Source organism: Drosophila tropicalis, unplaced genomic scaffold (genome assembly GCF_018151085.1).
Source record: "Drosophila tropicalis isolate 14030-0801.00 unplaced genomic scaffold, ASM1815108v1 contig_593, whole genome shotgun sequence".
Taxonomy (NCBI): domain Eukaryota; kingdom Metazoa; phylum Arthropoda; class Insecta; order Diptera; family Drosophilidae; genus Drosophila; species Drosophila tropicalis.
Genome location: NW_027173070.1, coordinates 4702239 through 4729198, shown reverse-complemented (window position 1 = coordinate 4729198; position 26960 = coordinate 4702239). Strand labels below are relative to the sequence as shown.

The following is a 26960-nucleotide window of genomic DNA, read 5'->3' as shown; positions in this document are numbered from 1 at the left end:
CAAAATCCTTCATAGACATCTGTTATGGTCTGTATACTAGTGGCATCCATCAGCATTAGGTTATCGATAAGATACATGGACATTAATCAAGATCCTTAGCATTTTGGAAACTTCTTCTCTTAAATACTCGACAAGCACTACCCACACATTTCAATTTAAAACACAAATGAACTGAGTAAATTAAATTATAATCTTATCTTTAACGACAAACAATTGAAAACTCAAAAACTAGCTCACTCTCGTAAGTACACGAACAACACTAGCCGGCTGTAACCAATGGCCCTTATGGACGATCATATTTAATCTCGGTACACACTGCACGAGTTTACATACCGAAGGGCGAAAGGACATGGCTAGATCGACTCGGCTTTAACAAAAATCACCTGTCAAGAAAGTTTTTACAGTTCTCGTTGTTTCGTTTCTTGTGGTTTCATTATTAGTTGCTACAATTGTGTCGGTAATAGGAATAATTTGGACACTTAATATGGTCTAGAAGCCCACTACATATGCTCGGGCGTTCCTATTAACATCCAAGGCGGAGCGCGAATAATTTTGTCCAAGAAGTTGTCCAAGGAGATGGAGTTAAGTGCTCGTAAAAACCATTGAAATCGGCAGAGATAAAGTGAAAAGAAGTTTAAACTTAAAACCATTAATGGCACATGGAAATAAAACTAATACTGCACAGATTATCCTTAATCAAGATCCATATAAACTTCTTCGCTTTTGGCTCCTTTTGAATACCCATCAATTTATATAATATAATCATTCAATCCCAATCAAAAGCAGTTTTAGTTTTTTGGTTTTTTTTTTTTTTTTTTGACAGTCCACTTTATGGATAACACTTTATTGCTTCTATCACATACAAAGTTATTGGCTTTGTAAAACAATAGATTTTGTTTGGTTGTTAGCTGAACTCTCCAACATTTGTTCTTGTTGTTGTTGTTGTTGTGGTACTGTACTTTGTTTAGATAACTAAGATTTTGCATTTTTATATATATTTTTTCGATTTTTTTCTTCTTGTGTATGCTGTTTCTTGATCTTTCTACTTCAAATAGTTGCAACTGTTTCAAATTTTGCTTTTTCTTTCTTCAGTTTTTGTGTTTGTGTAATAATAAAAATAATAAGCTTTAAAACAAATATGTATATGTACACATATATATGTAGATATATATATATATATGTATATACATATATATATGTATATATGTACGGTTAGACATAAGACATTAAAATAAAATATGGCTTAAAAGTATGTATAAACATGCAAAAAGAGACGAAAAATTCAAATAAAAGCAAAGAGAATCTAAAATAGAAAGTAAAAATTAAGTATAACAAATTAAACAATAAAGAAAACTGGAAACAAAAAATCTAATAAAATACGTTTTACACTAAAATTGGTGTTTGTGTGTGTGTGTGTGTTTGTGTGGGGTTATACTTGTTCAAAATTTGCTAAGCGAAATCTCTTACAAATTGAAATTTATATAGAAAAAACATGTTTCTTTTTGTTCTTTAAATGCTAAAACTATACTTTTTGTTATTGGGTGTTTTTTTTTTTAAATTTTTTTGTAAATTTTTTGTCAGGGTTGATTATTGTGTGAAAACTAAAATGTCTAGTTGATGTCCTGCTTATTAATCAGCTTCAAAATAACCTTATCGCTCTGCACATCCAAGGCATAGAGGCTATTGTCCTTAATCTCGTTATTGAGAACCTCATCGGTGACAGCGACATGAATGCCCGATGGACCCGAGATATAGACACAACTCTTATTGACCTCATTGAATATATTCGAACCGCTGCCCGAATATTTTGAATGCATACTCCAGTTATTATAGAGGGCCAAAGCAGCTGCTGCAGCTGAACCGCCATTCTCATTTGCATTTGCAGTGGCCTTTAGCATGAACTCATAGAATCCTGGCAATTTGTAGATCTTTTGCTGCAGTTCTTTAGCCGTATTCGAGAGCAAGTAAATGGCATTGTAGCTGCATCCATCTAAACTGGCATAAAGCGTCAAACGAGGCGCAATTGTTCTGCAAAAAGAGAAAGAAATATCTTAATAAATACTCTTAGATATTCTATTGTTGTTAAAGCCACTTTTAATGGCGTTTTAATAGTTATATACGAAGCTAGATTTTTGGCAGTTATCACAGCAACTTAAAATTAACAAGCAAAATAGTTTGACTATTGATTATCGTTATCTATACGACTTTTTCTTAGCCAATTTCGATTTATTCAGCACTATATTATATAGCTTTTATAAAAATTTAGTGCAAAGGAGATAGACTAGACTTCATTACAGATTTGGTCTGTTAGTTATAGGACTTCCAAGGCAGAATGGTATGAGTTCTCGAGCTCATAGATAGTTCTTTTATCTTTTATAATACTAATATAAAGTGCAAACATCGCTGTACACGAATCAGTCCATTCTCTTTGGTACTAATCCTCTCGGAAATCTTCAGGATCATTACCTTTTCCAATTTTTCTGCATAAAGAAAAGGGAACTGCTAAATTTAATAACAAAAATGTAAAAAACAAAAATGTAATGGGCAAGTCAAGAAACAAGTCATACGAGTTGAGAAAATTAAGAAAACTAACTCTCATGATTGGATTAGATTGCATTTTCAAGAATCAATCGGCGAAAGGGCTTACATAAGGCATCCATAAAGGCTATATGTATATGTATATCTTAAGTATAAATATAATCTAGTAAAAAAAAATTAAGCCATCACATCGAATGGTACTCCAGTTTTAACTTACTTGGCTCTCAAAATATTAAACATCCGTATTCCATCGGCAAGACCGCAAATTTGTATTAAATCCTCCTTGGACATGCTGAAAAAGAAAATAATAAATATTTTAAAATATTATACAAATTCCAATGCTTGAAATATATCTAGTGGCGCATCCATGGAGGCCGTAAATGACCAAAACTTCGTCCCTTAAAGTATGCCATAAGTATACATATTGGAATGTAGTATGATTTTTAGAAACATTGCCAAGTTTTAGAAGCGTACGAAAAGTTACTTTTGTGTCAACTAATTCAATCCAACTCACCGCATAATATCGGACCCAGAGAAGTGAGCAAAAGTAGTCAAATAGGCCGTAAGACGATGCTGTGTAAGCCATTGTGTCACTTGTGCGGGCGTTGAATCCGGCATTATGTTTTGATTCTGCTAAAGAGAAAAAAGATTCGTTAAGATGGCATTTTCTTTTGATTGGCTCATGGTGGTGGGTGCAGGGGGACTCACATAATCATCAATATCCGCTGGTACATGCTGCGGTGATACCATATTGGTGGCATCCATTAGTTTCAATGTTGGTGAATTGGTCGATGTCACTGAATTGATGGCAATTGGACTGCTGCTGCTAGTGCCTGGCGATGCATTCGATGTGAATGGCAGCATTCCATCATATTTTGGTATATGCACAGGCGAATTGGGCCAAAGTTTCATACTAAAAGACGAAGAAAAACAAAAATTGTTGTTAAATCACATTGATTAAATATGTATGAATGTATGTATATATATGTACGCCTACAAATTCTATAAAATGTCTTTAGGTAGGAGCGGCGGCAACAAGCGTAATGATCCTTCAGATACAAGCGCATGTTCACGAATGCCCTCTGCCTCGGCCACAAACTGAACTAGATGGCATAGTTTCTGCCATGGGATGCAATGGGACGAAGAAGCTAAAGCAAATGCCAGTTTTGTGGTTGCTTTTTCTCTCTATCACTCTCTCTCTATCTCTCGCTCTCTCTCCCTCGCTCTGTCTCTCTCTTTGGAGGCCGTAAACGATCTAGTTTGTTGCTCTTAAAAGTCATACATACTTATAATCAAGTTTATATGTACATACATATATAAAAAAAACATCTACCTTTACATATAAGATGTACTTGTTTTGTTTTTGTTTATATAAATACTTTGTTATCCAGGCACTTATCGGTTATCTGATATTATTTGTTGCGGTTGAATAACCACATTTTAATAAAAATTCAATATATATCTCATCTCTCTCTCCTTCTCGACATATGTTAATACAAAACTAATAAAAAAAAACTTTAGTTTTACTTAAATCATGTTTCAGTTGTTCGGTCAGGGCAACTTTTCTCGTACCCTGCACACTCACTCTCGAGTGTAAAAAGAAAATGAACTGAAACTGCAAACTGCGGGGGAAAATTCATTGCAATTAATGTCACAACATGGTTGACATTTAATTAACTTCAATAAACTCAAACTCTACACTTACTTAAATAATAATAAAAATTTCTAAAAAGCAAATAAATACTAAGATTATTAAGAACCATACAACTCATGTTTAAGATTAGTAATTATGTTAATTTTAATTAATTTTAAAATTAAATCCGCTTAAGCTAGAAAGTTTTGCTTTAATTGAATAAACTATTAAAACTTAACGTTTGATAAGAAGATGAAGTAAATAATTTAAAAATTAAGAATTTAGAATTAGGTGGTAAATCTTCAGTTTAATATTACAAAAAGTTGATTTATTTTTAATAGAATATATATTTTTTTGTTTCATATTAGGAAGTTTAAAATAACCTTAAATTTTTTAAAAATGAAATTGTAATTTAATTCCTAAACTAAAAAAATTAGAATAAAGAATAAAGAATATTAAAAGATCAACATATAACAAATTTTTAGTTAGGTAGAAAATCTCCAAATCAATTAAAGAAATTATCTAAAATATTTCCAAGTAAAAATTTATAATTAATTAATAAATTAAAATAATTAATTAATTTGTTAATTGTTATTAAAAGTTGTTATTAAGTAAAAATTTATAATAACTTGAACCATTGTTCGAAAATATGTATTTTAGACCATTTTTTAATTGTTATTAAAAATTATAAAAATTAAAAATTAATGGATAAACAATTCAAAAAATGTAATTAAATTTTTTAGCTACTTGACAAATTGTTAGAAAATATTTGAAACTATTAAAATATTTCTCAAAACAAATGGTTAATGTTAGCCTACTTTTTAATTAACTGTTAATATTAGTAAAGTTGAAAATTTTAAAATATGTAACTCCTTAACAAAACAATTATTTAGTAGGTTGTATTTAATAAATTCTTTTGAATAAATAAATTATAAGATTTAAAAAAAAATATATTTGACTTTTCCACAGAAAATGTACTGTCAAACTTATAATATTCTTTATAAGATTCTTTAAAATGCTTTTAATTAAGTAAACTTTTAATTGGTTAGAAAATTAAAGTTTTTCGTTAATATATCAGTAGACGATGAAAGCAAATATTAAAAATAAAGGAAAAAACATTTGACCTTACAAAAACCTGGCATACTTATGTATAATTAGAAATTTCTTATAGATCTACATACTTTGAACGATTTAAATATTTGGTTTATTACTGCAACCGATGAGAATTTCATTAAAAGAACGAAGAAAAATATATATATGTATATATTTTTGGTTATACTCGAGAAAACTCTTCGCTATGCTTATTCAATTAGCACTGGAAACTTGTCTAAAAAGAATTTCGCATAAATAAATTATGAATCTGCGTTTGTATCTAAATAGATTTGAATAGATATATTTGTATATAGCTAAAAGTCGAATCCCTCCACCCCCCCCAAACCCCCCATGAGCGCACTCTTCTTTGCAATATCTTCTTAAAGGTAGCGTACATCATTCATATTTTAGCCCTGTAAACAAATTGGCAAAACCGGTTAAAAGCCGCTTTTAAGCACTATAAATAAACTGGCCAAAAGAAAAAGCTCTTTCTCTCTCTCTCTCTATCTCTGTCTCTGTGTCTTTGTCTGTCTTCCCATCTGTTGTGGCTCTCTCGAAGAGAGTCCTTTTGTAGTGGCTCCTCTCCACAGATTTCCGTCCTCTTTTGTGCGTTCTTAATTAGTTTGATTGCTCTCATTTAAATTGTTTTTGTCTTTTTTGTATTGATCTTATTTCTTTATGCTTGATTGGGTTTCGAAACATTGGAAAATTCCATAGCAATTGGAAATGATATAATGCAATGTTCACTTGAACTTGTCCGTAATTGTTGATCACGTTATGCAAATATTCATATAACTCATCCCTACTCATATCAGATCTCGTTTATATAAATCATAACTAGCCTAGAAGTCGCATAAATAAATCTTAACAAATCTTTTGATAAGCAACCCCACAAAGAGAGGGAGAGAGAGAGAGAAAACTGCATTATAATTGCCGGATATATACAATAATAAACTCAGTAATATATATGTATATATATTAAGAGAGAGGAAAATTTATGTATACTCACTATTCGGGACTGTAACAGCCTGTGGTGGTTGTTGTTGCAATTGCATTTGCATTCGGCATTATCAAATCCAATGATATATCATTCATGATTGTACATTCATAGCTTGGCTGGAATTTCTCTTGCTCGGATTGTGGTCGCTTTTGGATTTTCTCGCGATCTTGCTTATGCTTACGATCGGCGCCTTTTAATTTGAAAACCTGTAAAACAAGACAAGATCAAGTGGAATTATCGTGGATATAAAGTGGCACCTGTAATATGCAACGTTGCTCTCACATAGGCGTAGTAAGTCAATAGTCCAATCAACTCCTAGAGTATCGATGAAACATTGTCAAGCTACGACTATTGGAAAATCTTTAAATAGGGTTTCAATACTTCTAACTACTAACTAAGAGAAGAGATAATGCCTTTGCTGATAAGATATTACAAGTGCTTCTATCTGGTTTACTTTGGTTTTATTTCGATAAGATCTCTGAATTTTAGTAACAAATCGGTTTCTGCTTTATATTATTTAATAAGTATTTTTATCAGTGGCGGATTTGGGTGTAAATTTTAGGGCCATTTTATTATTTATACACAAACTTCTTTTTATATGAAATTCAGAGTCTTTAAATCTTTATTGTTGGTTTCTTGTACATTTCTCAGTTTAAGGATTATTCCTTAAGCGGAAAAAGGGTAAAACGGTCACACTGGACAGAACTATAATGTGTATTCGGGGTTTCCCGGTTTCCTTAGGGTGGAAGCGTTTTTTAACTAAGTCTTCACTGTATTTACTTACCTTAATCTGACAAGCAGCTGCATGGACAGCCTGTTTGGGGGCACCACTGGCATTGCTGCTGCCGCTGCCATTGCCGTTGTTGTTGTTGTTTCCATTGGCGTTTCCTCCATTGGCTGCGGAGCGTTCCGGTATCGGAGATGATGAAGCTGTTGTAGAACTATTGCTGTTGCTTCCACTGCTGTTTGTGGTTGCATTTGTTGTATTTAAATTTGTATTTGTTGTTGTTGTATTTTCTATATAAGTTTCAATTTGTAGTCGGAATGGTACACCCTTTTCGCCACCGTGCTTCTTTGGTGTAAATTCAGTTGAAATGCAATTGACTTTGATATAAACACCGACTTCCTTCAATGGATCCCAAAATATTTCGACCGTATTCAATGAATTCGAACTCAATGGTTGCGAGACATGACACAGGCCATAAGATAATGGTACATCCACTTCAATGATGCGATCACCAGGACGAGATTGTTGCCATTGTTGCATCTGTTCGCGTTCCATAAACTGTAAGCGGCGCTCATGGAAACAGATTTTTATGACGCTCTACGAACAGAGAGAGAGAGGAAAAGGAAGTTAGAGGGGGTGAAGAGGGCCAACAAACAAAATATCTACATATGTATATGTACATATGTATATGTAAATTTTTTTGCATTTCAAACAGTTTGTTTTGTAGTTGTTGTTGTTGTCTAAATTAAGTTTAATTGGGGCATATTAAAATCAATTAAGGAAACGAGCCACATGCGCACACACACACACACATTGCCAGAAAGAGATAGTTTATGCGAAAAAGGGATAGAGAGATAGAAGTGATATTCCCAACTACATATGTATTGTCCACATCAAGTCTTAATAGAAAGCAAACTCATAACAATAACTCAGTCAATTTAAATGAAATTGTTTTTCTCTTTTCATATATGTATGTATGTACATATACATATATATGTACATTTGTATTTTTTTTTGCAAATTACTTTGAACTCGGTCATAGTCGTCGGGATGTGTCAACAGGAAAGAGTCACTCTTTGTGTTTGTCCGTTTGGCTGAAGACCTTGACTCACCTTCAAAATCTTATCACGATATAAAGATAAATCACCAATTTTCTTTAATTTGATCTCATAACTTTGTCCCTGATTCAGATAGGTTAACGTTTCCTCATTATTTTTGGTGGCTATCGAAGTGGCAGCAGCTAAAATGTACTGAAATCTTTTGGAGAAAAGAAAAAATAATTAGTTTAAGTTGGTACTTGGAAAGAGTTGCAAAATTTGTTTGTTCTCACTTGTGATCCTCGCCGTGGGATGATGAGCCATTGCTTAGTTCTATTTTGGCTGCATCGACCACACTCAATTGCTTGATGATCTTTTCAGGTGCTGCCTGCGCTTCGACTTCTCCAGCACTATAATTGGCCTGATTGTTGATGGGCGATCCCTGAGGTGAGCCACAACCGCAAATGGGGCCAGCAGCTGAGTTAGCGTCATTTTTGCCTCCACCATTGACCTCCCTGATATCCTTTTGTCCATCAATTAGAGGGGATTTGGCTGCATTACCATCCAATTGCAATTTGGCATTGGGTTTTATCTGCTGCTGCTGCTGCTGCTCGGTTTGCGGTTCCTGTTTAAGAGCCGTCAAACTAGGCGAAAACGTTAAAAAGTTTTCACTAAGAGTAAGGAAAATGGCGGGTATTAAGTTTTGATTCGAAAACTTTCAAGATATTTATTTACTTGTTCAAATATGAATTACTATTGAATTCGGCATTCAAATCAAATCCAATATCATCGCTCCAGCTGCTGCGACCTGCAAAAATATAAAAGCAAATGATTTATAAATAAATATAGATACATACATATGTACATAAATATGTAGTCTACAAATTTAGATCTATCTCAGCTTTGGTAGATTCGTTTGATATCATAAAGTGTCTTTTTATTGATTTATTTATAAAATCAGAGATCGTTTCCCTTCTGACTTTAATATAGGTTAGGTATTAATCAATTCTCATGTGCGTCTATTGACCACTATCTCAAGATAATGTCATCCACTTGTAGTAAGTTTTTTGATAATTCTTATCTATTAAAACTAGTTCCCAAAAACTTTCTAAATGACGTCAATGAAGGCCGAAAAATACCAAATAAAAATCAGTTAAATGCGTGTATTGGGCTATCTAACGTTTATATAATCTATAAGATATTTTGACTGGAAAAAAAATAAATAATTTGATCAACTTAACAACAAGAGACAGCTAAAATTTAAAAGACAACTGTCTTTAAAAAGCATTGATGAAATTAGAAATACTTTTGAATACATTTCACAAATTTTTAATCCATAAATTTATGTCCTGCTGCTACCCATAGTATAATATTCAAAGGTTGGATAATCCTTTTTTTTTGTTATGACATTTGCATGAATATTTTACAGATGAACTGCTTTTAGGGCTTTTTGTTCAAAGGCAGGTCTGTTATATCTTATATTTTGATCTCCGATTGTTCAAAGGCACTTTAGTAAATTTCTACTGTTTTACCAATCAGATGAAGGTCTAAGAAGTGTTTGATAACCTTTAGACGTCTAAAACTTTGAATGTTGCCCAATACAATATTGGTGGCTGTAAATCTGTGTCTTTAAAAATCTTATATTTTGATCTGTGAGTTTCTTACGAACCACTGGGATTTTGATTTAAAATCCTTGAAGTATTTCTTAAATCAGATTTTTTCCTGATTAGTTGTAGAAGGTGTTGACATCAATTTGTATACATGTGTACAAACATACGAATATTGGAAGTGGAAAAAAGCAACTTGCCTTTAATTTGTGTTTAGATAAAATCAATTGAAAACTTTGAGATACAAAAAAAACCCATTCGAAGCAAAGTTATCCGTGTTAGATAAGAAGTATGGAAGACCATATAAACCAAACATAAATAGATTTCCCCTCCCATCCGGATAATAGTAACTCATAAGTATAAAAATAAAGCTAATCCTCTCCTCTGTCTAAAAATAAATACTAATTTTTGAATAGATTTTAAATATAAATCATCTTGATATCTGTCACGATGTTTCATACATAATGTGATATCAAAAAAATCTATTCCATAAATTCATGGTATTCATAACATGGTTAAAAGAAAAACCAATAAGCCAGCCATATATGTATGTATATACGTAATTCTTAATCACAGATGAAGTTACAATTTTGACTAAATATAAATTTCATCTAAATGGAGAACTATAATTATAATCGATTCATTTAAATTTATTTGAATGCAGTTCCTTTAGCAAACTTTACAACTTTTTTTTTTCTATCCTATCAGATCTAAATGTGTTTTTTTTTTTTCTCTGTTCACACGAGTTGGTAATTTGCTTTGATAAATTGATAGATAAATGGTTAAATGTTTAGGTGAGGCTAAAATAGAATAATACAAACCATTATACAATATAGACATATAGATATTGACAGATGAGAATCGATTACAAGCAACAGAGATAGAAAGAGAGGGAGAGCTGTTACATAAATTCGGAAATGAAAACAAAGGACGTTAAATTTAATGATAATGAAGGCTTATAAAATTAAATAAATTCTCTCAGATTGCACAAAGGCTTTTGCCTTTTGCCTTCCCCCTCTTTAGTCTAGTGGAGGAAGGGCGGAGATAGAGACAACAATTCAGTAAATTGCTATAATTGTAGGTTGTTTTTTTTTTTTTGTTTTGTGTTTGTTTCTATAGCGAGAGTTAACAATTTGTTTTCAGTTTAGTTTTTAGTCTCTTATCTCGCTATACATTAGTCGTGTGGTTGTCGCTGGGATGATAAGCCATCAGTCAGTCAGTTAGTCAATGGTCAAGTGTAGTGGGAGACAGAGAGGGGAGAGGAAAAAATTATATGGCTGACACATATGTATTTTTTTTTTTTTTTTTTTGAATAATTAGGCCAATGGCAAGTGAACAACCAAGAGTTTGCGTGATTTTGAAAACCAAAGAGGGAGAGACACAGAGAAAGAATAAGAGAGAAATAGCCATAAACCAGCCCCCCATTCAAATCGCTCAAATCTCTCGCTATCTGACAGAGAAAAGGTATATGGAAAAATACCCAGAACTTCATCAGTAGATAAACCGCTATAAACTTAATATCTCTGAAAAGTTCTTTATGTCTTTACAACTTGAGTCGAGTCGTTTTTTCATTTGGAGATTCTATTCTGGTGTGTGTGCGTGTGTGTTTGTGTGTGTTGCTCTATTAATTAACAATTTGTTTTTGGCCTGGCACATATGTGTTAAGTTAATTATTCTTCGATATGAGAAATATTGTAAATTAGACAAAAAAAAACTTGTTAATTTCATTAAGCGGTTTTTTGTCTTTTTTTTTTTGCTTTATCGTCAAACATATGTATGTATCTCAATAAACACAACCAAAAAAAATCCAGAAATCACATTTTGAAATACCCATTGAGTTAGAAAACTTTATAGAACAGTTAAAATAGATTCAAATGTTTTCTTTCCCCTTCTTCCTCAAAAGAAATGCTTCCTATTGATAAATAAGAAGATTTTCTCATTTTTACAGGGCATCGAAAAGTCGTCTACTCGTGTACACTAAACAAAGTTTTATGATCCAAACTGGGATTAACCGGGCTAAAAATATATCAGAAACATTTCTGTGCATTTTTTCTTTGATAATTTATTTCATATTTCAGAATGGATCATAAAAGTTGTCTTAAATACATACATACTTATGTAAAAGGTATATTGTATATATACATTTGTTAGATGAGACAAGTGTATTGACTAATTAGCAAAGTTATTCGGCAATTTATATATGAAATTAACACATTTTGTTTCGGTTAGAAAGAGCCACCAAAAATAACGAAACGAAATGAAGAAACTGACAAAAAATGTGCTCGAACTCTCAAGGTATCTCAAAGAAACGTGTTCATCTTTGGATTCAATCTCTGAATTGTGTAATGGATCCACGGAGGAAGTATAATCTCCTCGAGAAGTTTATGGTTCCCTTAAACTGCTAATATTTCAGTATCGAAAAACAAATTTCTACATAAATGATCGATTTTACCCTTCTGCTCTAAATACGTTTAAGACCATTGGATAGGCCAAACCATCTATGTAAAATTTGCAGTTTGGTGTAATATTCTGGATAATTTCCAACTAGTAAGCAATGAATACGTTTTAAGATCTTTTGTAAATTAAAAATAACAAGCAAAAACTCAATTTTTTTCAGATGTCCAACTATTTGACTTGACTTCTTTATGATCCCCAACGACTTTAAGCATTGATAGAACAAAGTCTACAGTTGGTCGTTTCAAGTCTGTTTTAAGCTAATCATATTCAAAAGTAAGTTTTTACAAATTTCGCATAAATAAATCTTATTTAGGTTACGATTCCCAATTAGTTAAAGCACAAGAAATAAGTGTGAAGGTGAAATATTAGTAGACATCACCTCGAGTCTCTTTCAAACTTAATAAACTTAACTTAATAAGTTAAGTAAGGTCTTAAATACTTTTAACTAACAAGAGCCCTAACATTAAATGAAAATATCATTAACCGGTTATCGATTTATATTAACATTTTTCGGTGCATTTCTTTTGAAAGTTTATTAGGTAATAAAGTCAGAAGAAAGGTTTTGCTTTGTTTGTTTTTTCTCTCCCTCTGAATAATCGTATGCAAATGAAAAAGGTTCTTACCTGAATGCTTCTCCCGTTTGTGTTTATCTTTTTCTTGATGTTGTTGTTGCTGCGCCTTATGGGCATTGGGCGTGGCTGTTGGTGAATTTTCACTTTGACCAATATCCAATGAATCCCAATCCATTCGTCTCTTGCGCGAACCGCTGTGGTGCTGCTGCGAGTGTGAATAAATTGTCTGCACGTCAATAATTTGCGGTCCTGGCGATGAATCCTTGGACGTTGGTCCGTCTGTGACGTAGAGATCTATATGTGATCAATCTGATCTGATCGTTGATTGGATGGTATGTGTTATGGCATTTATCATAATCAAAATGGATGGATGCATGATGGAATGGATTTTTGTTTGTTGGCTTCTGTTGACTGCCTTTAACCTTACCTGTCCAAGATTCCTCTGAATTTGGTGGTGAATCAACAAAGTTAATCACTTGCTCATAATCTGAACCAATATGCTGATGATGATAGCCGCTAATAAAATGACGATTTTGGAGCTGAAACGGAAAAATGGGGAAATTTACCAGTCAATTTGTTGGGTTCATCCGTTGCTTTTTTTTCTCAGCTAATATTGTTACTTTTTCTTTCAAGTATTCAAATGTTTTTTTCAATTAATGAAACATCTCGTCTCGTCTAGCCGCCAGAGAGGCTATGCCCTCTTCTCATCATCATCGTCAATATTATCGCTAAATACCATATAGGGGTCCGAAACCTTGCTGATAATCGTACAACAAAAACATACAATTTTAGTATATATGTTTGTACATATAGAAATGGCACAGCTGTCTGTGAGTGCCTCTCTCTATCTTTTTCTTATGGGTCGCTCTCTCTTACACTCTCCCGCTCTTTATCCCCCGCTTTCTCAGGAAATCGATTATGCTATAGGTTATGTTTTTGTTTATTCCATTTCTTATAAAAGATAAGGGCCCCCGGGACCATGTCTCCATGTTCATATGCCCATGCGATATGAAAACAAATTTTGATCAAGAGCTAAGCAAAGAAGAATCCAATACAAAGTATTTTAAAATCGACCCAAATATGATGGAGAAGGAGGGGCGGGAAAGCACTCGGCACTTGCATTCTTCTTGATGCTTATGGAAGGCGTCCACGTGGAAACTTACATAACATTTAAAACTATTTATCAAATTGGTTTTGCTGTCATCTATACTTAGCTTATTTGCTGATCGAAAAAACTAACGTCAAAAGAAACTAAATTGTATCGATTGCTTGCAGGCCTGAATTCACCTTAAATGCCCCCCGGGGTCCACCTTTTCTGCCCTTTTCATGGTTTCAGCAATAAATTTTTTAGTAGAGTGACCCCTCAAATATTATACAAAACTTTGTGTAAGGAAAATTCCATTTACTAGCAAAGAAACTATTGAAATTATATTTGTTTAAATATTTCTAGGCACATACACATGAAAATAAACAATAGATAACAAGAAATAAGGTATCTTCTAATAAAAAATAAATAAACTGAGTACTTTTAATAAGGAAATTGTTTTGTTTACGTACCAGGTAGCGAGGGGCTTATATATTCCTAAAAAGTACGCGTACGGGAGTGCCCCATAGTATCCAGAAGCTAATATCATATTTCTATTTTTTGCTATGCTAAACTTTATAAGAGTTTCGGCTTGCATGGTACAGAAAAGGTGGTCTAGGAGAGAAGTATATACATATGTAGGGAGAAGCACAGCCAATTCTTTATTGAGGGAAAGAATCGTAATTACTTAAATCTGACGCAGAAATATTTGATCAACCCAAAAGAAAGACTCATAAACGTGTGACGCACAAGCAAGCCTCAAATTAAAAAATAAATTTTGCAGCCTCGTGTCTGAGAAAGGATCATAAATTTAATCAATTTTAACTTTATATTCATGAATTGCCTTAAATCGAATTTTCCTTACTTCGTGTCGATACGATGTTTTTTTATTTTTGGTGTAGAGTTTCGTCTGAGTTTTTGAAACACTACGTCCAACGAATTTTTCTGAGTGGTTTTGGTTACATGTACCATTTTAATGATGAATGTTCATAAAGTTTATCATATTATTAAAAGACTATGTTTCATCTTTATCCCTTTTTTAGGTGGTGCTTCCATAAAATACGAGTTATCTGCCAATTCGGAGAGAATTTCTCGTCGAGTTTTACAAATCACTACGACACACTAATGTAAGAAGCTCTTTGGGCATAATCATGTACATCTATCTTTGAGGATGTTTTTAATGTTCACTTATTATAATGGTAGGGGAGTCAATTGGATCGGCTAATTGATCCAACACTACTATAAATAGATCTGTTTGTTGATTATTATATTATTTTCCATATAATTTCTGCATTTTACTAGTCAATTCTATTTCAATTAACGGTCATGGTCCTATTTTATGAATATTTTATTAAAAATAAGTATAAGATTTATCATTTTTTTCCAATCTATTATTCATTTATCGGCCTAGGTCTAGTTATGATTCAATTCCTAATGTTTATTTTTGTAACAATAACAATAATATGCTTACCTGATTAAGATTTCCACCGACACCGTTGTTGTTGCTAATCTGAGGTGTTTGTATGTTGCTGTTGTTGTTGTTGGTATTGTGGTTGTTATTATTCGAATTTTGATATTGAGTACGACTCAAACTCTGATTGTATTCCATTTGATCGTCGTTGATATCGTTAAATAAGTTTAAATCGAATTTTGTTGTTGTTGGATTATTATTATTATTATGATGTGATGTTGCTACTTGTGTTGCTGTTGTTGTTTTATCTTCTTCCTCTTGTTGTTGTTGTTGTGTATATTGTGGATCAAAAATACTTTGTAAATCCAACAGTCCGGAATTTTGCGATAAAAACGAAAGCGCCATTCGTGTACGTATATTAAGAAATTTACGTTCAATACGTTTCAATTCCCGATAAGTTCCAAAATATATATGTATGTATGTAGGTTTATAACGTTTTACCACAATTACCAATTTTTGTTTTTAGCACGAGAAACACGGTAGTTTTATGTATGGATTTTTCGATTCATAAAAAGGGTGTTACCACTCGAGAGTTTTCGCCAGCAATTTTGGCAAGTTTCTTGCAATTAAAATAGTTCCCCACACTTGTTTTTGTTTTTATATTTATATTTATAGAGTATTTAAAAGTAGAAACAGATGCATATATTTATTGTTGATAATAAATCTTCCACTTTGTTGTTGTTATTTGTCCCTCAGTTTAGGTTAACATTTTGACAATGACAGGTTATTATATTTAGAGATGTAAAATAGTTCAGATTTAAAGATAGTTTTCATTTAAAACAGAGCACAGCACAGAGGAAAAAAAAAATATAATAGTTTTTTGTTTCTTTACTTTTTATCTCTCTTTATTGACGTAGTTCGACTAACAACCAAATAATATCTATGGTTTTTTTTTGTTTGTTTGTTTGTTCTTATTTTTTTTAGGGTTTTTTGTTGATTTTTTTTTTGTAGAATTGATCAAATTCGTTGTGCGTTGTGGGTGAGTGTATTATGGGTCGTTTTACAACTTTATTGAATTATTGTATTTTTTGTTGGGGTGCCCGGCCGTATTTAACAAACGGGCAATATTTAAAACAGTACAAAAAATGAATTGTATAGTTTCTTAATACCGGTGGTCTCACGCTGACGATGGCTTCGGAGTAGGGTATTTTCAATTTTTAACAGCATTTTGTTACGCAAATACATATAGCTCGATTGTGATTTATAATATTTTGGTTCATTTGACATGCGTTGCATTCGTATATCAGATTTCTCCATTTATTGCAAAGTTTTCTGAACGGTATTGAAATTATAGAAAGATTTTTGCTCTCGTTGTTTGTAAACGTCCTTCGAAAGTGACGTTCTATGGTTTTTATTGCAGGTTTTTATTTTATAGTTATACACTTGGTTTTGTTTTTGTTTTGGGGGGTTAAAGTCACTGTCAGATTTGGGCTGACATTCTAGCAATCTTTTATAGCTTAACGCTCAACAAATTTCACAAGAAAAATATATATAATATATTTAGGTATAGTTGAAAATATGCAAACAATTTGTGTTTGCATAAAGTTTTTTCGTTTCAATTTGTTGCTCTATTTTTTAAGTCACTGTCAGATTTTTGACATATTAATTAGCATTAGTTTTCTTTTTTTTTTAAAGCACTTGTATGACTTCTTCTTGTTGAAGGAGACGTTTTGTTCCTTTTTTTGATATTTCAAGGCGAAGGTGGAGGGTTGCTCTGTCAGATATTTGACATTATAATTGTAGATAGATTTTGGTTTGGTTTTTTTCACTTGTTTTCAATTTTAGTAAGATTTGATTTGGGATATTTAAAATTTTTTTCGACCGTGTGCACACAACTATTCCAGACGCGTTTTCAATTTACTCTGTCTGATTTTTCTTTTTTTTTTTTGCTCGCTGTTTTAGCGCGTTTGAGTTTAATCGCTCTCCTCGACAAAAATATTCAAAAGAGAGAGAGAGAGTGTGTGTAGAAGGCGGGAGAGTTGTGTATATATAGGTATAATATATGAGTGTGTATGGGTGTTATTTATAGAAGGCCCCCGACGTTTCGTACCCGTTAGTAGTCCGTAGTCTTCTAGGTTGGAGCTTTTTTTTTTTAAATATTATTTATTTTTCTGTTCAAATGTGTATTGGTGGTGCTATATTTTCTTAATCAACGATTTTATTAGAGCCTTTTATTATTTATTTCTTTTGAACTGGTTTTTAGCTCTCACTCTTGTATATCTGTGGTATTTGTATATATTTTTCGGTGTATTATATCGTTTGCTAATTTTTAATTAACAATCCTTTAGAAAATAACGTATTTTACACGGCAATTCAATTTCGTATTTTAAGCGTTTGTTTGTTTGTTACTTTTATTGTATTGCACTTGGTTATTTGTTTGATTTGAAAACTTTAAAAGTCCTTTTTTGCCAATTGTTTTTTTGATTGATATTTTTTTTGTGGTTTTTGTTCTGTTTTTTCTTTTTTTGGCGCTAAAGGAGCACTTTTACTCCAACGAAGCGAGGCTTCGAAAAGCCCAAAGAGACGAGCATTTTGTGCGGTCAGAACCTTGGACGAGCGTCATCCAACAACCAACACGGACACGAGGTTAAAATATCAATGAGTTGTGAGAATTCTTCGCCGTTAGCGGGAAACTACAGATACAGTTTCAGATTCGGATTCGGAACGGAATCGCGGAATTTGAACGCACTTAAACTGAGGCACATACACGCACACAGACGACACACTGAGAAGCTCTGGAAGAGAAGAGACCCCAATCAAATTGAAACCGAATGGCGGGCCCCGAGCCTATAACGACGATGCTACTGCTGATCTGATGATGATGGTAGTAGAAAAGGCAACGACAACAACAACATCGACGACGACGACGACGACGACTTGTGATTACGGAGACGTAGTGGGAGCAACTACAGACACAGATACAATATTCAATATAAAGTCCGACTCTTTAGTAAATGTTGTGGGGATGCTGCTGCGACTGCGATGCTGCGACGTTGACGCTGAATGTTCACTCTAATTGATTGTGGCAACAACAATTGAAAGGGCTTTGTATTGTTGTTGTTGTTGATGCTACTGCACTTGTTGCTACTGTTGCTGTTACTTCTCTCAGCTGTTTTGCACGTTTTCTTATCGCGTTTTTGTGTCTCTGTCTGGCTTTGCTCTGCTTGTTGAATGTTGTTGTTGTTTCTATTTTCTTTTATCAAAATACTGCCACAGTTAAATACAGTTGTCTCACTTTCACACACATAGATGTAATGCGCACTTGACTTTAGAGGCTGAAGCTGCTGGCTATTGCTGGTTGATGTTTTTTTTTTTTGTGTCCGCCGACAACAACAAATTAATTGTTACAATTGTATGACAGTTATAAAGACAAAATTTTCCTCGATTTAAATTTCTTCTTGTTGGCAATTGAATTAAATTCAACAAAATTTATTGGCTCGGGTGTTTTTTATTTTTCTCTCTCTCACTGAGTGCTGCTGCCCACGCTGAATAGAGCTTTTTTGCAGTTGCTGCTGCGCGCGTCGATGACGTAGATAAGTTGGCGAAAAAGTCGAAAAACGCTTTACGCGTTTTTATTTATTCTTCTTTAGCTATTTTTTGTGTTGTTTCTTTTTGTTGATAAACAAATGAAAACGCTGACTGTGCTGCTAGATATTAAAATGACTTTGTACTCTTCTTGTTTTAGTTGATATTGTAAAACGCGGCGAGATTGATTTGGAAACTTGTATTATGGACGATGGAAGCAAACTGATTTGGGAACGAACGTCACACGCTAATATAAACTTTAGGCCATGGGAGCGTGATAGAGACGGAAAGAGAATGTGTAAGATAGAGGGAGAGCCAAGGAGAGATATGTATAGGGAGAGCGATTAAATACAGGCGGTGCTCTAACGCATAAGGTACGTTTCACATTTATAACGCCACCAATATATTGTCATTATTGGTCTAACGGTACAATTCTCGTAGTTGCAGTATTCTATCGAAATCCTTGTTGGGGCACAACAACAACATATACTAACTTTGCGATTAGTGGGACTAACGGTACTTTTTTGTTTACGAGAATTCTATTTTAGGCGCGTTTCAAAATTATAACGCCACTTTCAATTAATGAGGTTTCTGCAGTGCAAGTGATAATATTAGTGGCGTTATAAATGTGAAACGTACCTTACTTGAAAAGCTTCCAAAAGAGAGAGAGAGAGAGAGTACAAGAGAGAGCGACTAAGTGCGTGGGAGAGCAGCCATGACGTTCGTTTATTGTTATTGTTGTTTTTGGTGATTCTCTTGGTCAGCAAGTCAGCTGGTGTTGCTTATGCTGTGGCTGCATTGCATTTGGTCCAAATATGGCGACGATCAACCGTTAGTCTGGTGCATCATACACTGAAAGCAATTAATATGAAATTCTTAATTTGCATTAATTATCAAAACATCAGTTTGACATTTTTTTTCGTTGTTTTTCTTCTTTTTTTTCATTCATAAGTTTAGCTCGTGTCGCCCCAAACGCGCTCTGCGGTATTTTGTGATAATTGAAGGTCTTAATTGAGCAAAGGCCAATTTTAAGAATTGCCGAATAAGTTTATTATCATCTGTGTATTTGTATGTACAATAATTGTACTTACAAATATGTATGAACATACAAATGTACAGACAAACATTCTTCTTTCAATTGAAGGCAAATTAAATATTTCTCAATTGTTTTTAAATTGCCATCAATAGCAAGGTTTTTTTAAGTGAAATTAATTTATTTTGCACAATGAAAGTCAAAGACGCAATTCGTTGTTACAGTTATCGATCGTTGTGTCAAGAAATTTCTTGCACATTTTTTAAATGTAAAAATGTCTGCCTGCCCCCACCCATCGTAATTAATCTGCCATGAACAAACATTTTTAGGGGCCTTTTAATTAACATCGCATCGATTGCTGTTAATTTATGTTAGTTAGCAGCATTTGCTACACAAAAATCAAGCAAAGAATTTTTTTATAACCATTGATCAAATGAACCAAGCAAAAAAAAAAAAGTCGTAAATGGGGGACACATATGTCTATTCCCTGTCAATCGATTGAATAAAGTTTTGCAAGTGCAAATTGATTTGCTAATTTTGTGAGCGGCTGTTTATAAATCACCAAACGAACAATTAACACACTTAACACCAGCTTTGCGGTTTCAATTTCGAAATTGGCGCGCCGAGCTTAACGATAACACTCTCTGCAAAGTTGTTACCCAACGGTAATCGATGGTTGTAGTATATAGTTGGCTATCGATAGACAACGCACTGATTGCAATACAGGGTTGCCAGACATCAGCGGCAAATACAATTTGTTTGTGAAATTTTTGATTTTGGGTCATTTAAATGGAACTATCACCGGTTAATCAAAGCCTAATCGAGGACAGGAAACCTATATTAACTGCCGACGGATTGGTTCAGACCTCCAATTCACCCTTTGAGCCGGCCATCTCACAGGAGACGCAAACATCAAACGGTATTGGTTGCGGCGGTGGCAGTGGAAGCGGCGGCGGCAGCGGGCAGTTGACAGTGGATCAACTTGAGATTGAAATATTGCCAATAATATACGATATAGTCAGGTGGTAAGTGCTCCGCAGACAAAGGGTATTTAAATAATTTCTATTGCGTCTTAAAATTCGGCAATCAGTATTTGCAATTCTTGTGCTAAAACAAAATTTGCCAACTCATTATATAATTTAATATATTTAGTGTCGAAAAGGATCCTCTGGAGAACGCTGTAAAATTGCGAGAATCGCAGGACTGCAATCACAAGGTAGGCCGGTCTTTCATGTTCTACAAATAATCAAAATCTCTTTCACCTATTCGTAGATCTTCGAGTTGCAAAAACGTTTCGAATCGGCACGGGAGCAAATTAGACAGCTGCCAGGAATCGATTACAACAAAGAGGAGCAACTGCAGCGTCAGGAACTTTTGCGAAGTCAGCTGAAACTCAAACAGCAACTGATACGCAAATATAAAGACACTGAATTCTAGCCAGATCAAGAGCAGCACAAGCAGACGATATGGTTCTCAGGCTATTGATGAGATATTTGGCAAACAATGAGCAGCTGATCCAGCGCATGGCTGATAGTTATCCCATGCGACGAGCTGCCCAACTAGTTGTCTCTATGATGTACCGAGGCAAGAGCATAGCCAGGGAACAAGGTCTCCATGATATGACGCCAGAGCGTTTCAAGTGAGTACTCAGTTTTTTTTTTTTTTTTTTGGAGTACATAATTCCCCTCAACGGGTTCTTGCTTTTCCAGGTCCTTTATAAATCTGTTTAAAGATAATGTACGCAAAGAGATCGAAGGGGTGAAGCAGGACCTTAAAAATAAGAAGAAATAAGTGAAAAATGTTAAAATTCAATCGATAGGTCAATGCGATAGGTGATCAAAATTTTCAATAGTTATAGCCAGGAGTTATATTTATAAAAATAAATTTTATTTCTACTTAAATGATTCAGGTGACCACCTGAGAAAGTTTTGTCATAAGACTCGTTTTATGTAAATTTTATGTTTGGCTCCAATACTTTCCTATATTTTTGTAGTAAATTTTTGGTTAGATAAATCGCGAAACATGGCAAAGTTCTATCAAATGGCTGTACTTGTTGGATCCTGTCGCATGACCTATCATCCGTCTCTGATTCGGAATAGAGATGGATTGGATGACTTCCCACCGCCGCCGCCGCAAATGAAACGTGAATTGCCGACAAGAAAAATGTGTCTGGATGCCCTAAGCCGTACGGAATACGATCTACTGATCATCGGCGGTGGTGCTGTTGGATCAGGTTGTGCCCTGGATGCAGCTACACGAGGTTTAAAGACTGCTCTGGTGGAGGCTGATGACTTTGGCAGTGGAGCTTCATCCAAATCGAGCAAATTGCTTCATGGTGGCCTTCGAGACTTGGAGCAGGCCATTGGGAGACTCGATTTGGCTGCCTTTCGACGGGTGCGCAGCGCTCTGAGAGAACGGAGTTTCATTGCCAACTTGGCTCCGCATCTGAATCAGCCAGTGCCGCTTATGTTGCCCGTGCATCATTGGTGGCAGACTCCAATCTATTGGTTAAAATTATCCATTTACCACATGATGGCTCCAAAGGGCAATAAACCGTTTCACTACATCTCATCGGACAAGGCCATGGAGATCTTTCCAATGCTGCGCAAACGCGAACTTAGTGGGGCTTTTGTTTTCTATGAGGGACAGCATGATGATGCCCGAATGTGTTTATCGGTCGCTCTGACCGCCGCCCGCTATGGAGCGGATGTTTGTAATCATATGCGAGTGGTGGAGCTAATCAAGGACAAGAAGTCACCGGATGGCAATGTAATAGGAGCCAAGGCAGTGGATCAATTGACTGGCAAACAGTATAAGATCAAGGCCAAAATGGTTATCAATGCTACTGGCCACCTCAGCGATGATATACGCAACATGGAGAATGCGGAAGCTGATCCACTATGCACTCAAAGTTGGGCCTCTCATATAGTTTTGCCACGTTTCTATTGCCCCGAGCAAGTGGGCCTCTTTGATCCACATACCAAGGATGGTAGAGCCATATTTTTTTTACCCTGGCAAGGACATACATTAGTGGGAACGACCGAAGAGATGCGAGATCCACATGCATTGCCACAATCCACGGAGCTGGAAGTGCAACTTCTCTTGGAGGGCATTAAAAACTATGTGAATCCTCACTACTGGGATGTCCGCAGATGTGATGTCCTGGCCGCATGGGGTGGCTTTAAGCCGCTGCCCGTTGAATCGGCTTCGTTGCGGCGGACGCAGTTAAGAAATCATGTCATTAATCTGGGAGCTGGTCAAATGATCTCCATTGTGGGTGGCACTTGGACCTCGTTCCGGTTGCTGGCTGAAAAGGCGGTAAATGCCGCCATTCAATATGGTGATCTGGAGCCACTGAGACCACAATCCGTGACTGGATTGTCCTGTAAGTTGGATGGCGCCTCCGGCTGGTCACCCAAAATGTTTATACGTCTCGTCCAGGACTTTGGTTTGGAACGTGATGTGGCCGTGCATTTGGCCAACACCTACGGCTCGAATGCCTTTAAAGTCGCCGTCAATGCGGACAGCAGTGGCAAATCATGGCCCATCGTTGGCAAACGACTGCATACGGAGTTTCCCTACATCGAGGCGGAGGTCACTCATGGCATACGGGAACACGCCTGCACTGTGACCGACATTATTGCTCGTCGCTTACGTGTGGCCTTTCTGAATGTTCAGGTGGCGGAAGAGATTCTACCCAAAGTGGCTGAGATTATGGCTGCGGAACTAAAATGGTCACCCAGACAAACGAATCAACAGATACAGGATGCACGTCGTTTCCTATACACTCAAATGGGACACTTGAATACCGAAGATTCTCCCCATCTTACGATTCCTATCAAAATGTCCATGAAGCAAGTGGAGAAATACGCCGGACAGTTTCGCCAACTCGACTTGAGCAATACGGGCTATGTGTCCATTTCAAACTGTTGCAAAGCCATGAAATCCATGGGTCTGAAGGAAGTGCCCATCGATCTGATGCATGATGTCCTCCGTGACATTGATTGCCACGCCCAGGGCAAGGTAAATCTTTACGAATTCCTTCTACTAATGTCCGCCGTAGTTCATGGCGATACGGCGTACTTGAGACATGCCAAAATGCAGACGATTGAAAAGTTGGCGGTGCTGGACAATCAAAAAAGTTCGTGTTTCGTTAAAATGGAAAGATCTGGCGGTGGTCTTTAGCTAAATGATACGTCCTTTTGTTTTTTAGTATCCTCTCTCTCACTAAGTAGCTAATAATAAACTCATCCAAAGGTGAGAGTATTCTGTTTTAAATTGTGATGCTTGTCTTTTACTTTTGGACTTCCGAATCTCATCCCCTTTGGGCACAATATTAGTTTATAGTTTTCGAAGTCTCTTCAAGAAGCTAATGGGAGAACCATGTGAAATAAAGGTAACTCCAGACTTGACTTAAAGAGCTCACTTCTAGTCTCGTCCCAGTTATATGAAAAAGATAATGGAACAATTTTCTTTTCATATACATACATTTATATATTTAATCGGAAAGTTAAGAATATCAAGCCCCACCGTCTATAAAAAAGGAATTACAACGAAATGTTATTTTGTAAAAAATGGAAAATAGAAATGCCAATTAACATTATTACACTCACATTCTATGTGCGAGTGTGTGTGTGTGTCGACTATTTGTGATTGTTCGAACATTATCAACTTAGCACATGAACAAAAAATTTACTAAAAGTTGTATATATAAAAAAACATCGCATTCATTTCCTTCTTCTCCACTCCTTTTGTTCCTCCTACTTGGCCTGGCCAAAGAAATATTTATAGAAGAGCGTAGCCACCAGACATAGAACCAAGGGCAGGACCCACGATTTAATTGAACTCTCCTCTGATTGAGTATCTGAACTCCAGGTGGGCTCTGACTTTTGGGCCACACTAGTCCTTTCGCTTTCGACAAGTTCTCCAATTTTGTATTTACGCATCATTTCGCGGGCATCGTTACTATGGCCAACATCCTCAAAATTCTCGGTGGCATCTTTGCCGGCCTGTTCGATCAGTACTTCCTCACCTCCGGGATGCTAAATCATGAAAAGAAAGACACAAAACAGAAGCAAATAAAAAACTTGAATACACTGAATAATTGCTTAGGGATTTGCAATAGAGAGAATGGTAAGCAGGGGGGAGGGAACCAGGGATTGGTCTAGGCGTCATGCAAATGATCGGCAGACTGACCGTGAAATCTCAAGGGGAATACATCAATAAAACATGACGAATCAGCCGAAGGTATGAGACAGAATCAAAAAAAACAGATAAAAATAGCAACAAAACCGAAATGTATGACGTTTGTTTTAAACGATTTTTTGTCCCCTTGCCGGTACTATCGGAAACTATTTACGGTTGTTCTATTCTGATAAAAAAGTGTCTTCAGTTTATATCAGTTGTTCCATTTTGATAACCATTTGCGAGTGATATCTTTAATTTATCATTGAAGCAAACCAAATGTAAGATCCCTTTAAGATCCATTATAATCGGAAAATAGCGCCGATATTGAATCGGTGATTGGACGTTCTATTTGGAACATACACACCTCAATGTAAAGCAGATACTTAAAAGGAACTAAAACCTGATCATTTCAGTTGATAGCTAAAAAATCCATTATGTTTGAAAAGTATTTATGAATTGGAAATATTTTTGGAACTTTTTTTTCTTTTTAATAAACATTTGTAAGTTAGGAAGTCTTCATAAAGTCTTTTTGTCGACTGCTAGAATAAGCACCATTTAAAATGTTATCGGTTGTTCTTTAATCCTTGATAGAAGCATACCGAAATGGCTAAGGGTTACTCCAAGGGTTCTCTAAACCTCGATTGCTAAAATCAGCAAGGTTGTTTTATTCGTTGATTACAATTGTATCATATCAGTTTTGAATCACTTCATGTTATCATGACTAAAGAGAATTCAAGTTCCTATAGTTTTCACGGTAGTCATGAAATTTCAACTAAACATTGTTAAGAAACATCATCCTTAGTCTTGAATTATTTACTATTAGTTCTTTTTAATTATAGAATTTTGCCTCATAATGGTGAGATGACTGTTTTTTATTTGCCGGCATATTGCGATCTTATCAGAAGAAAGCCCAAAACACAAAGACTAGAGAGCGCGGAGGCGTAGTGTGGCTAGAGCTTTATGATAAGCAAAGTGACCTGCAGAAGGGGGCAAAGGAAGTGATAATAATGCGTTTAGAACAATGCAATTACATAAGAATGGGTTAGAAATAGAAGATAGACAGACATACAAAAAGGTAGAGAGAGAGGGGCAGATAGAAAGCCGACAAGTCATATGCAAATGTTTAACCATTTTGACCCGTTTCTTGCGTAGCAAAGTGTCTTGACAAAAAATTTCACGACACAAAACGACAAACGACTTTCTCACACAGACACAGAAATGTATATATTTGTGTGTGCGTGTGTGAGACACACTACTAGAAACTTCCATAGCAAAATGTAAATCAATGAAGCTAATCTGCCATATGCAGGCAGGTTCAGAGGTCAAAGTACACACACATACATGGAGAGCATAAACAAGGTTAATCCAAGCACGTTCCTTTACTCTCCCCACACACTACGTCGTCACGTCATCTCGCCCGTATCAGATCTCAATTCAGACCTATTAAGAAAAAAACTAGTCAAGTCGCAATGATAAGACAATTTTTTAAGTTCCACCTCTAACGCCCAGATTTGTTGATGAATCTCTTGGATCGAACGTTGTGCGGTGAGGGAAGGAGCGCGTTTGTGGGAAGGGCAGCATGTGTTCTCACCTCATTCAGAAATTCCGTCACATCGTAAATATTATTGTGTATCAGCAGCCAGGTGTCCTTATTCGTATTGTGTTTCGCCACCTCGGCACGCGTGTAAGTTTTCTGTTCGTCGCCCGACATCTTTTTTTGGTATATCACTTGTTGATTTGTTGCGCGTTGAAAAATATGTGTGGAAAAATATTGTTATATTTGTTGTTTTTATGTTGACTAACACTAGTTCATCAAATTTAATGTGAGTGGTTTGCAGCGAAAGCGAAGCGAATTCGTGTTACTAACACTTGCCCTGTTCAGGCGAGGCGAATTCAAGTTTTGCTCCGGAATGTCGATTTTCGATAGGTTTTGCTCCGGAATGTCGATTTTCGATAGGTTTTGCTCCGGAATGTCGATTTTCGATAGGTTTTGCTCC

At 35.2% G+C, this 26960-nt stretch overlaps 6 protein-coding genes across 7 annotated transcripts; 3 read left to right on the top strand and 3 right to left on the bottom strand.

Annotated features, from left to right (window-relative positions):
• Positions 1 to 1459: 1459 nt before the first annotated feature.
• On the bottom strand, positions 1460 to 15564 carry gem (gemini). 2 transcript variants are annotated; one of them, XM_068291642.1, is made up of 12 exons: positions 15219 to 15564; positions 13091 to 13202; positions 12715 to 12942; positions 8763 to 8835; positions 8321 to 8698; positions 8103 to 8247; positions 7048 to 7587; positions 6273 to 6469; positions 3247 to 3451; positions 3053 to 3171; positions 2756 to 2830; positions 1460 to 2028 (listed from the first exon to the last, which is right to left on the bottom strand). In XM_068291642.1, the coding sequence occupies exons 1-12, from the start codon at positions 15561 to 15563 to the stop codon at positions 1611 to 1613; spliced, it is 2835 nt and encodes a 944-aa protein (XP_068147743.1). In that variant the 5' UTR covers position 15564; the 3' UTR covers positions 1460 to 1610. The 2 variants fall into 2 exon arrangements, with proteins under 2 accessions (XP_068147743.1, XP_068147744.1); XM_068291643.1 differs by having other exon boundaries at positions 3053 to 3168.
• A 722-nt stretch (positions 15565 to 16286) lies between these two features.
• Positions 16287 to 18963, bottom strand: LOC137578017 (uncharacterized). Its single transcript, XM_068291647.1, has one exon. It carries the CDS (start codon positions 16473 to 16475, stop codon positions 16287 to 16289), a length of 189 nt encoding a protein of 62 aa, XP_068147748.1. The 5' UTR covers positions 16476 to 18963.
• Positions 18964 to 20487: 1524 nt separating this feature from the next.
• On the top strand, positions 20488 to 21213 carry MED9 (mediator complex subunit 9). The gene is made up of 3 exons (XM_068291645.1): positions 20488 to 20801; positions 20929 to 20992; positions 21049 to 21213. The coding sequence occupies exons 1-3, from the start codon at positions 20566 to 20568 to the stop codon at positions 21211 to 21213; spliced, it is 465 nt and encodes a 154-aa protein (XP_068147746.1). The 5' UTR covers positions 20488 to 20565.
• Positions 21214 to 21242: 29 nt separating this feature from the next.
• On the top strand, positions 21243 to 21677 carry LOC137578016 (protein NCBP2AS2 homolog). Its single transcript, XM_068291646.1, has 2 exons — positions 21243 to 21415; positions 21486 to 21677. Exons 1-2 carry the CDS (start codon positions 21243 to 21245, stop codon positions 21565 to 21567), a joined length of 255 nt encoding a protein of 84 aa, XP_068147747.1. The 3' UTR covers positions 21568 to 21677.
• Gpo2 (Glycerophosphate oxidase 2) lies at positions 21667 to 24054 on the top strand. The gene has a single exon (XM_068291644.1). The coding sequence runs from the start codon at positions 21799 to 21801 to the stop codon at positions 23959 to 23961; it is 2163 nt and encodes a 720-aa protein (XP_068147745.1). The 5' UTR covers positions 21667 to 21798; the 3' UTR covers positions 23962 to 24054.
• A 190-nt stretch (positions 24055 to 24244) lies between these two features.
• Positions 24245 to 26775, bottom strand: Cyt-b5 (Cytochrome b5). Its single transcript, XM_068291415.1, has 2 exons — positions 26555 to 26775; positions 24245 to 24818 (listed from the first exon to the last, which is right to left on the bottom strand). Exons 1-2 carry the CDS (start codon positions 26672 to 26674, stop codon positions 24537 to 24539), a joined length of 402 nt encoding a protein of 133 aa, XP_068147516.1. The 5' UTR covers positions 26675 to 26775; the 3' UTR covers positions 24245 to 24536.
• Between the last annotated feature and the right edge of the window lie 185 nt (positions 26776 to 26960).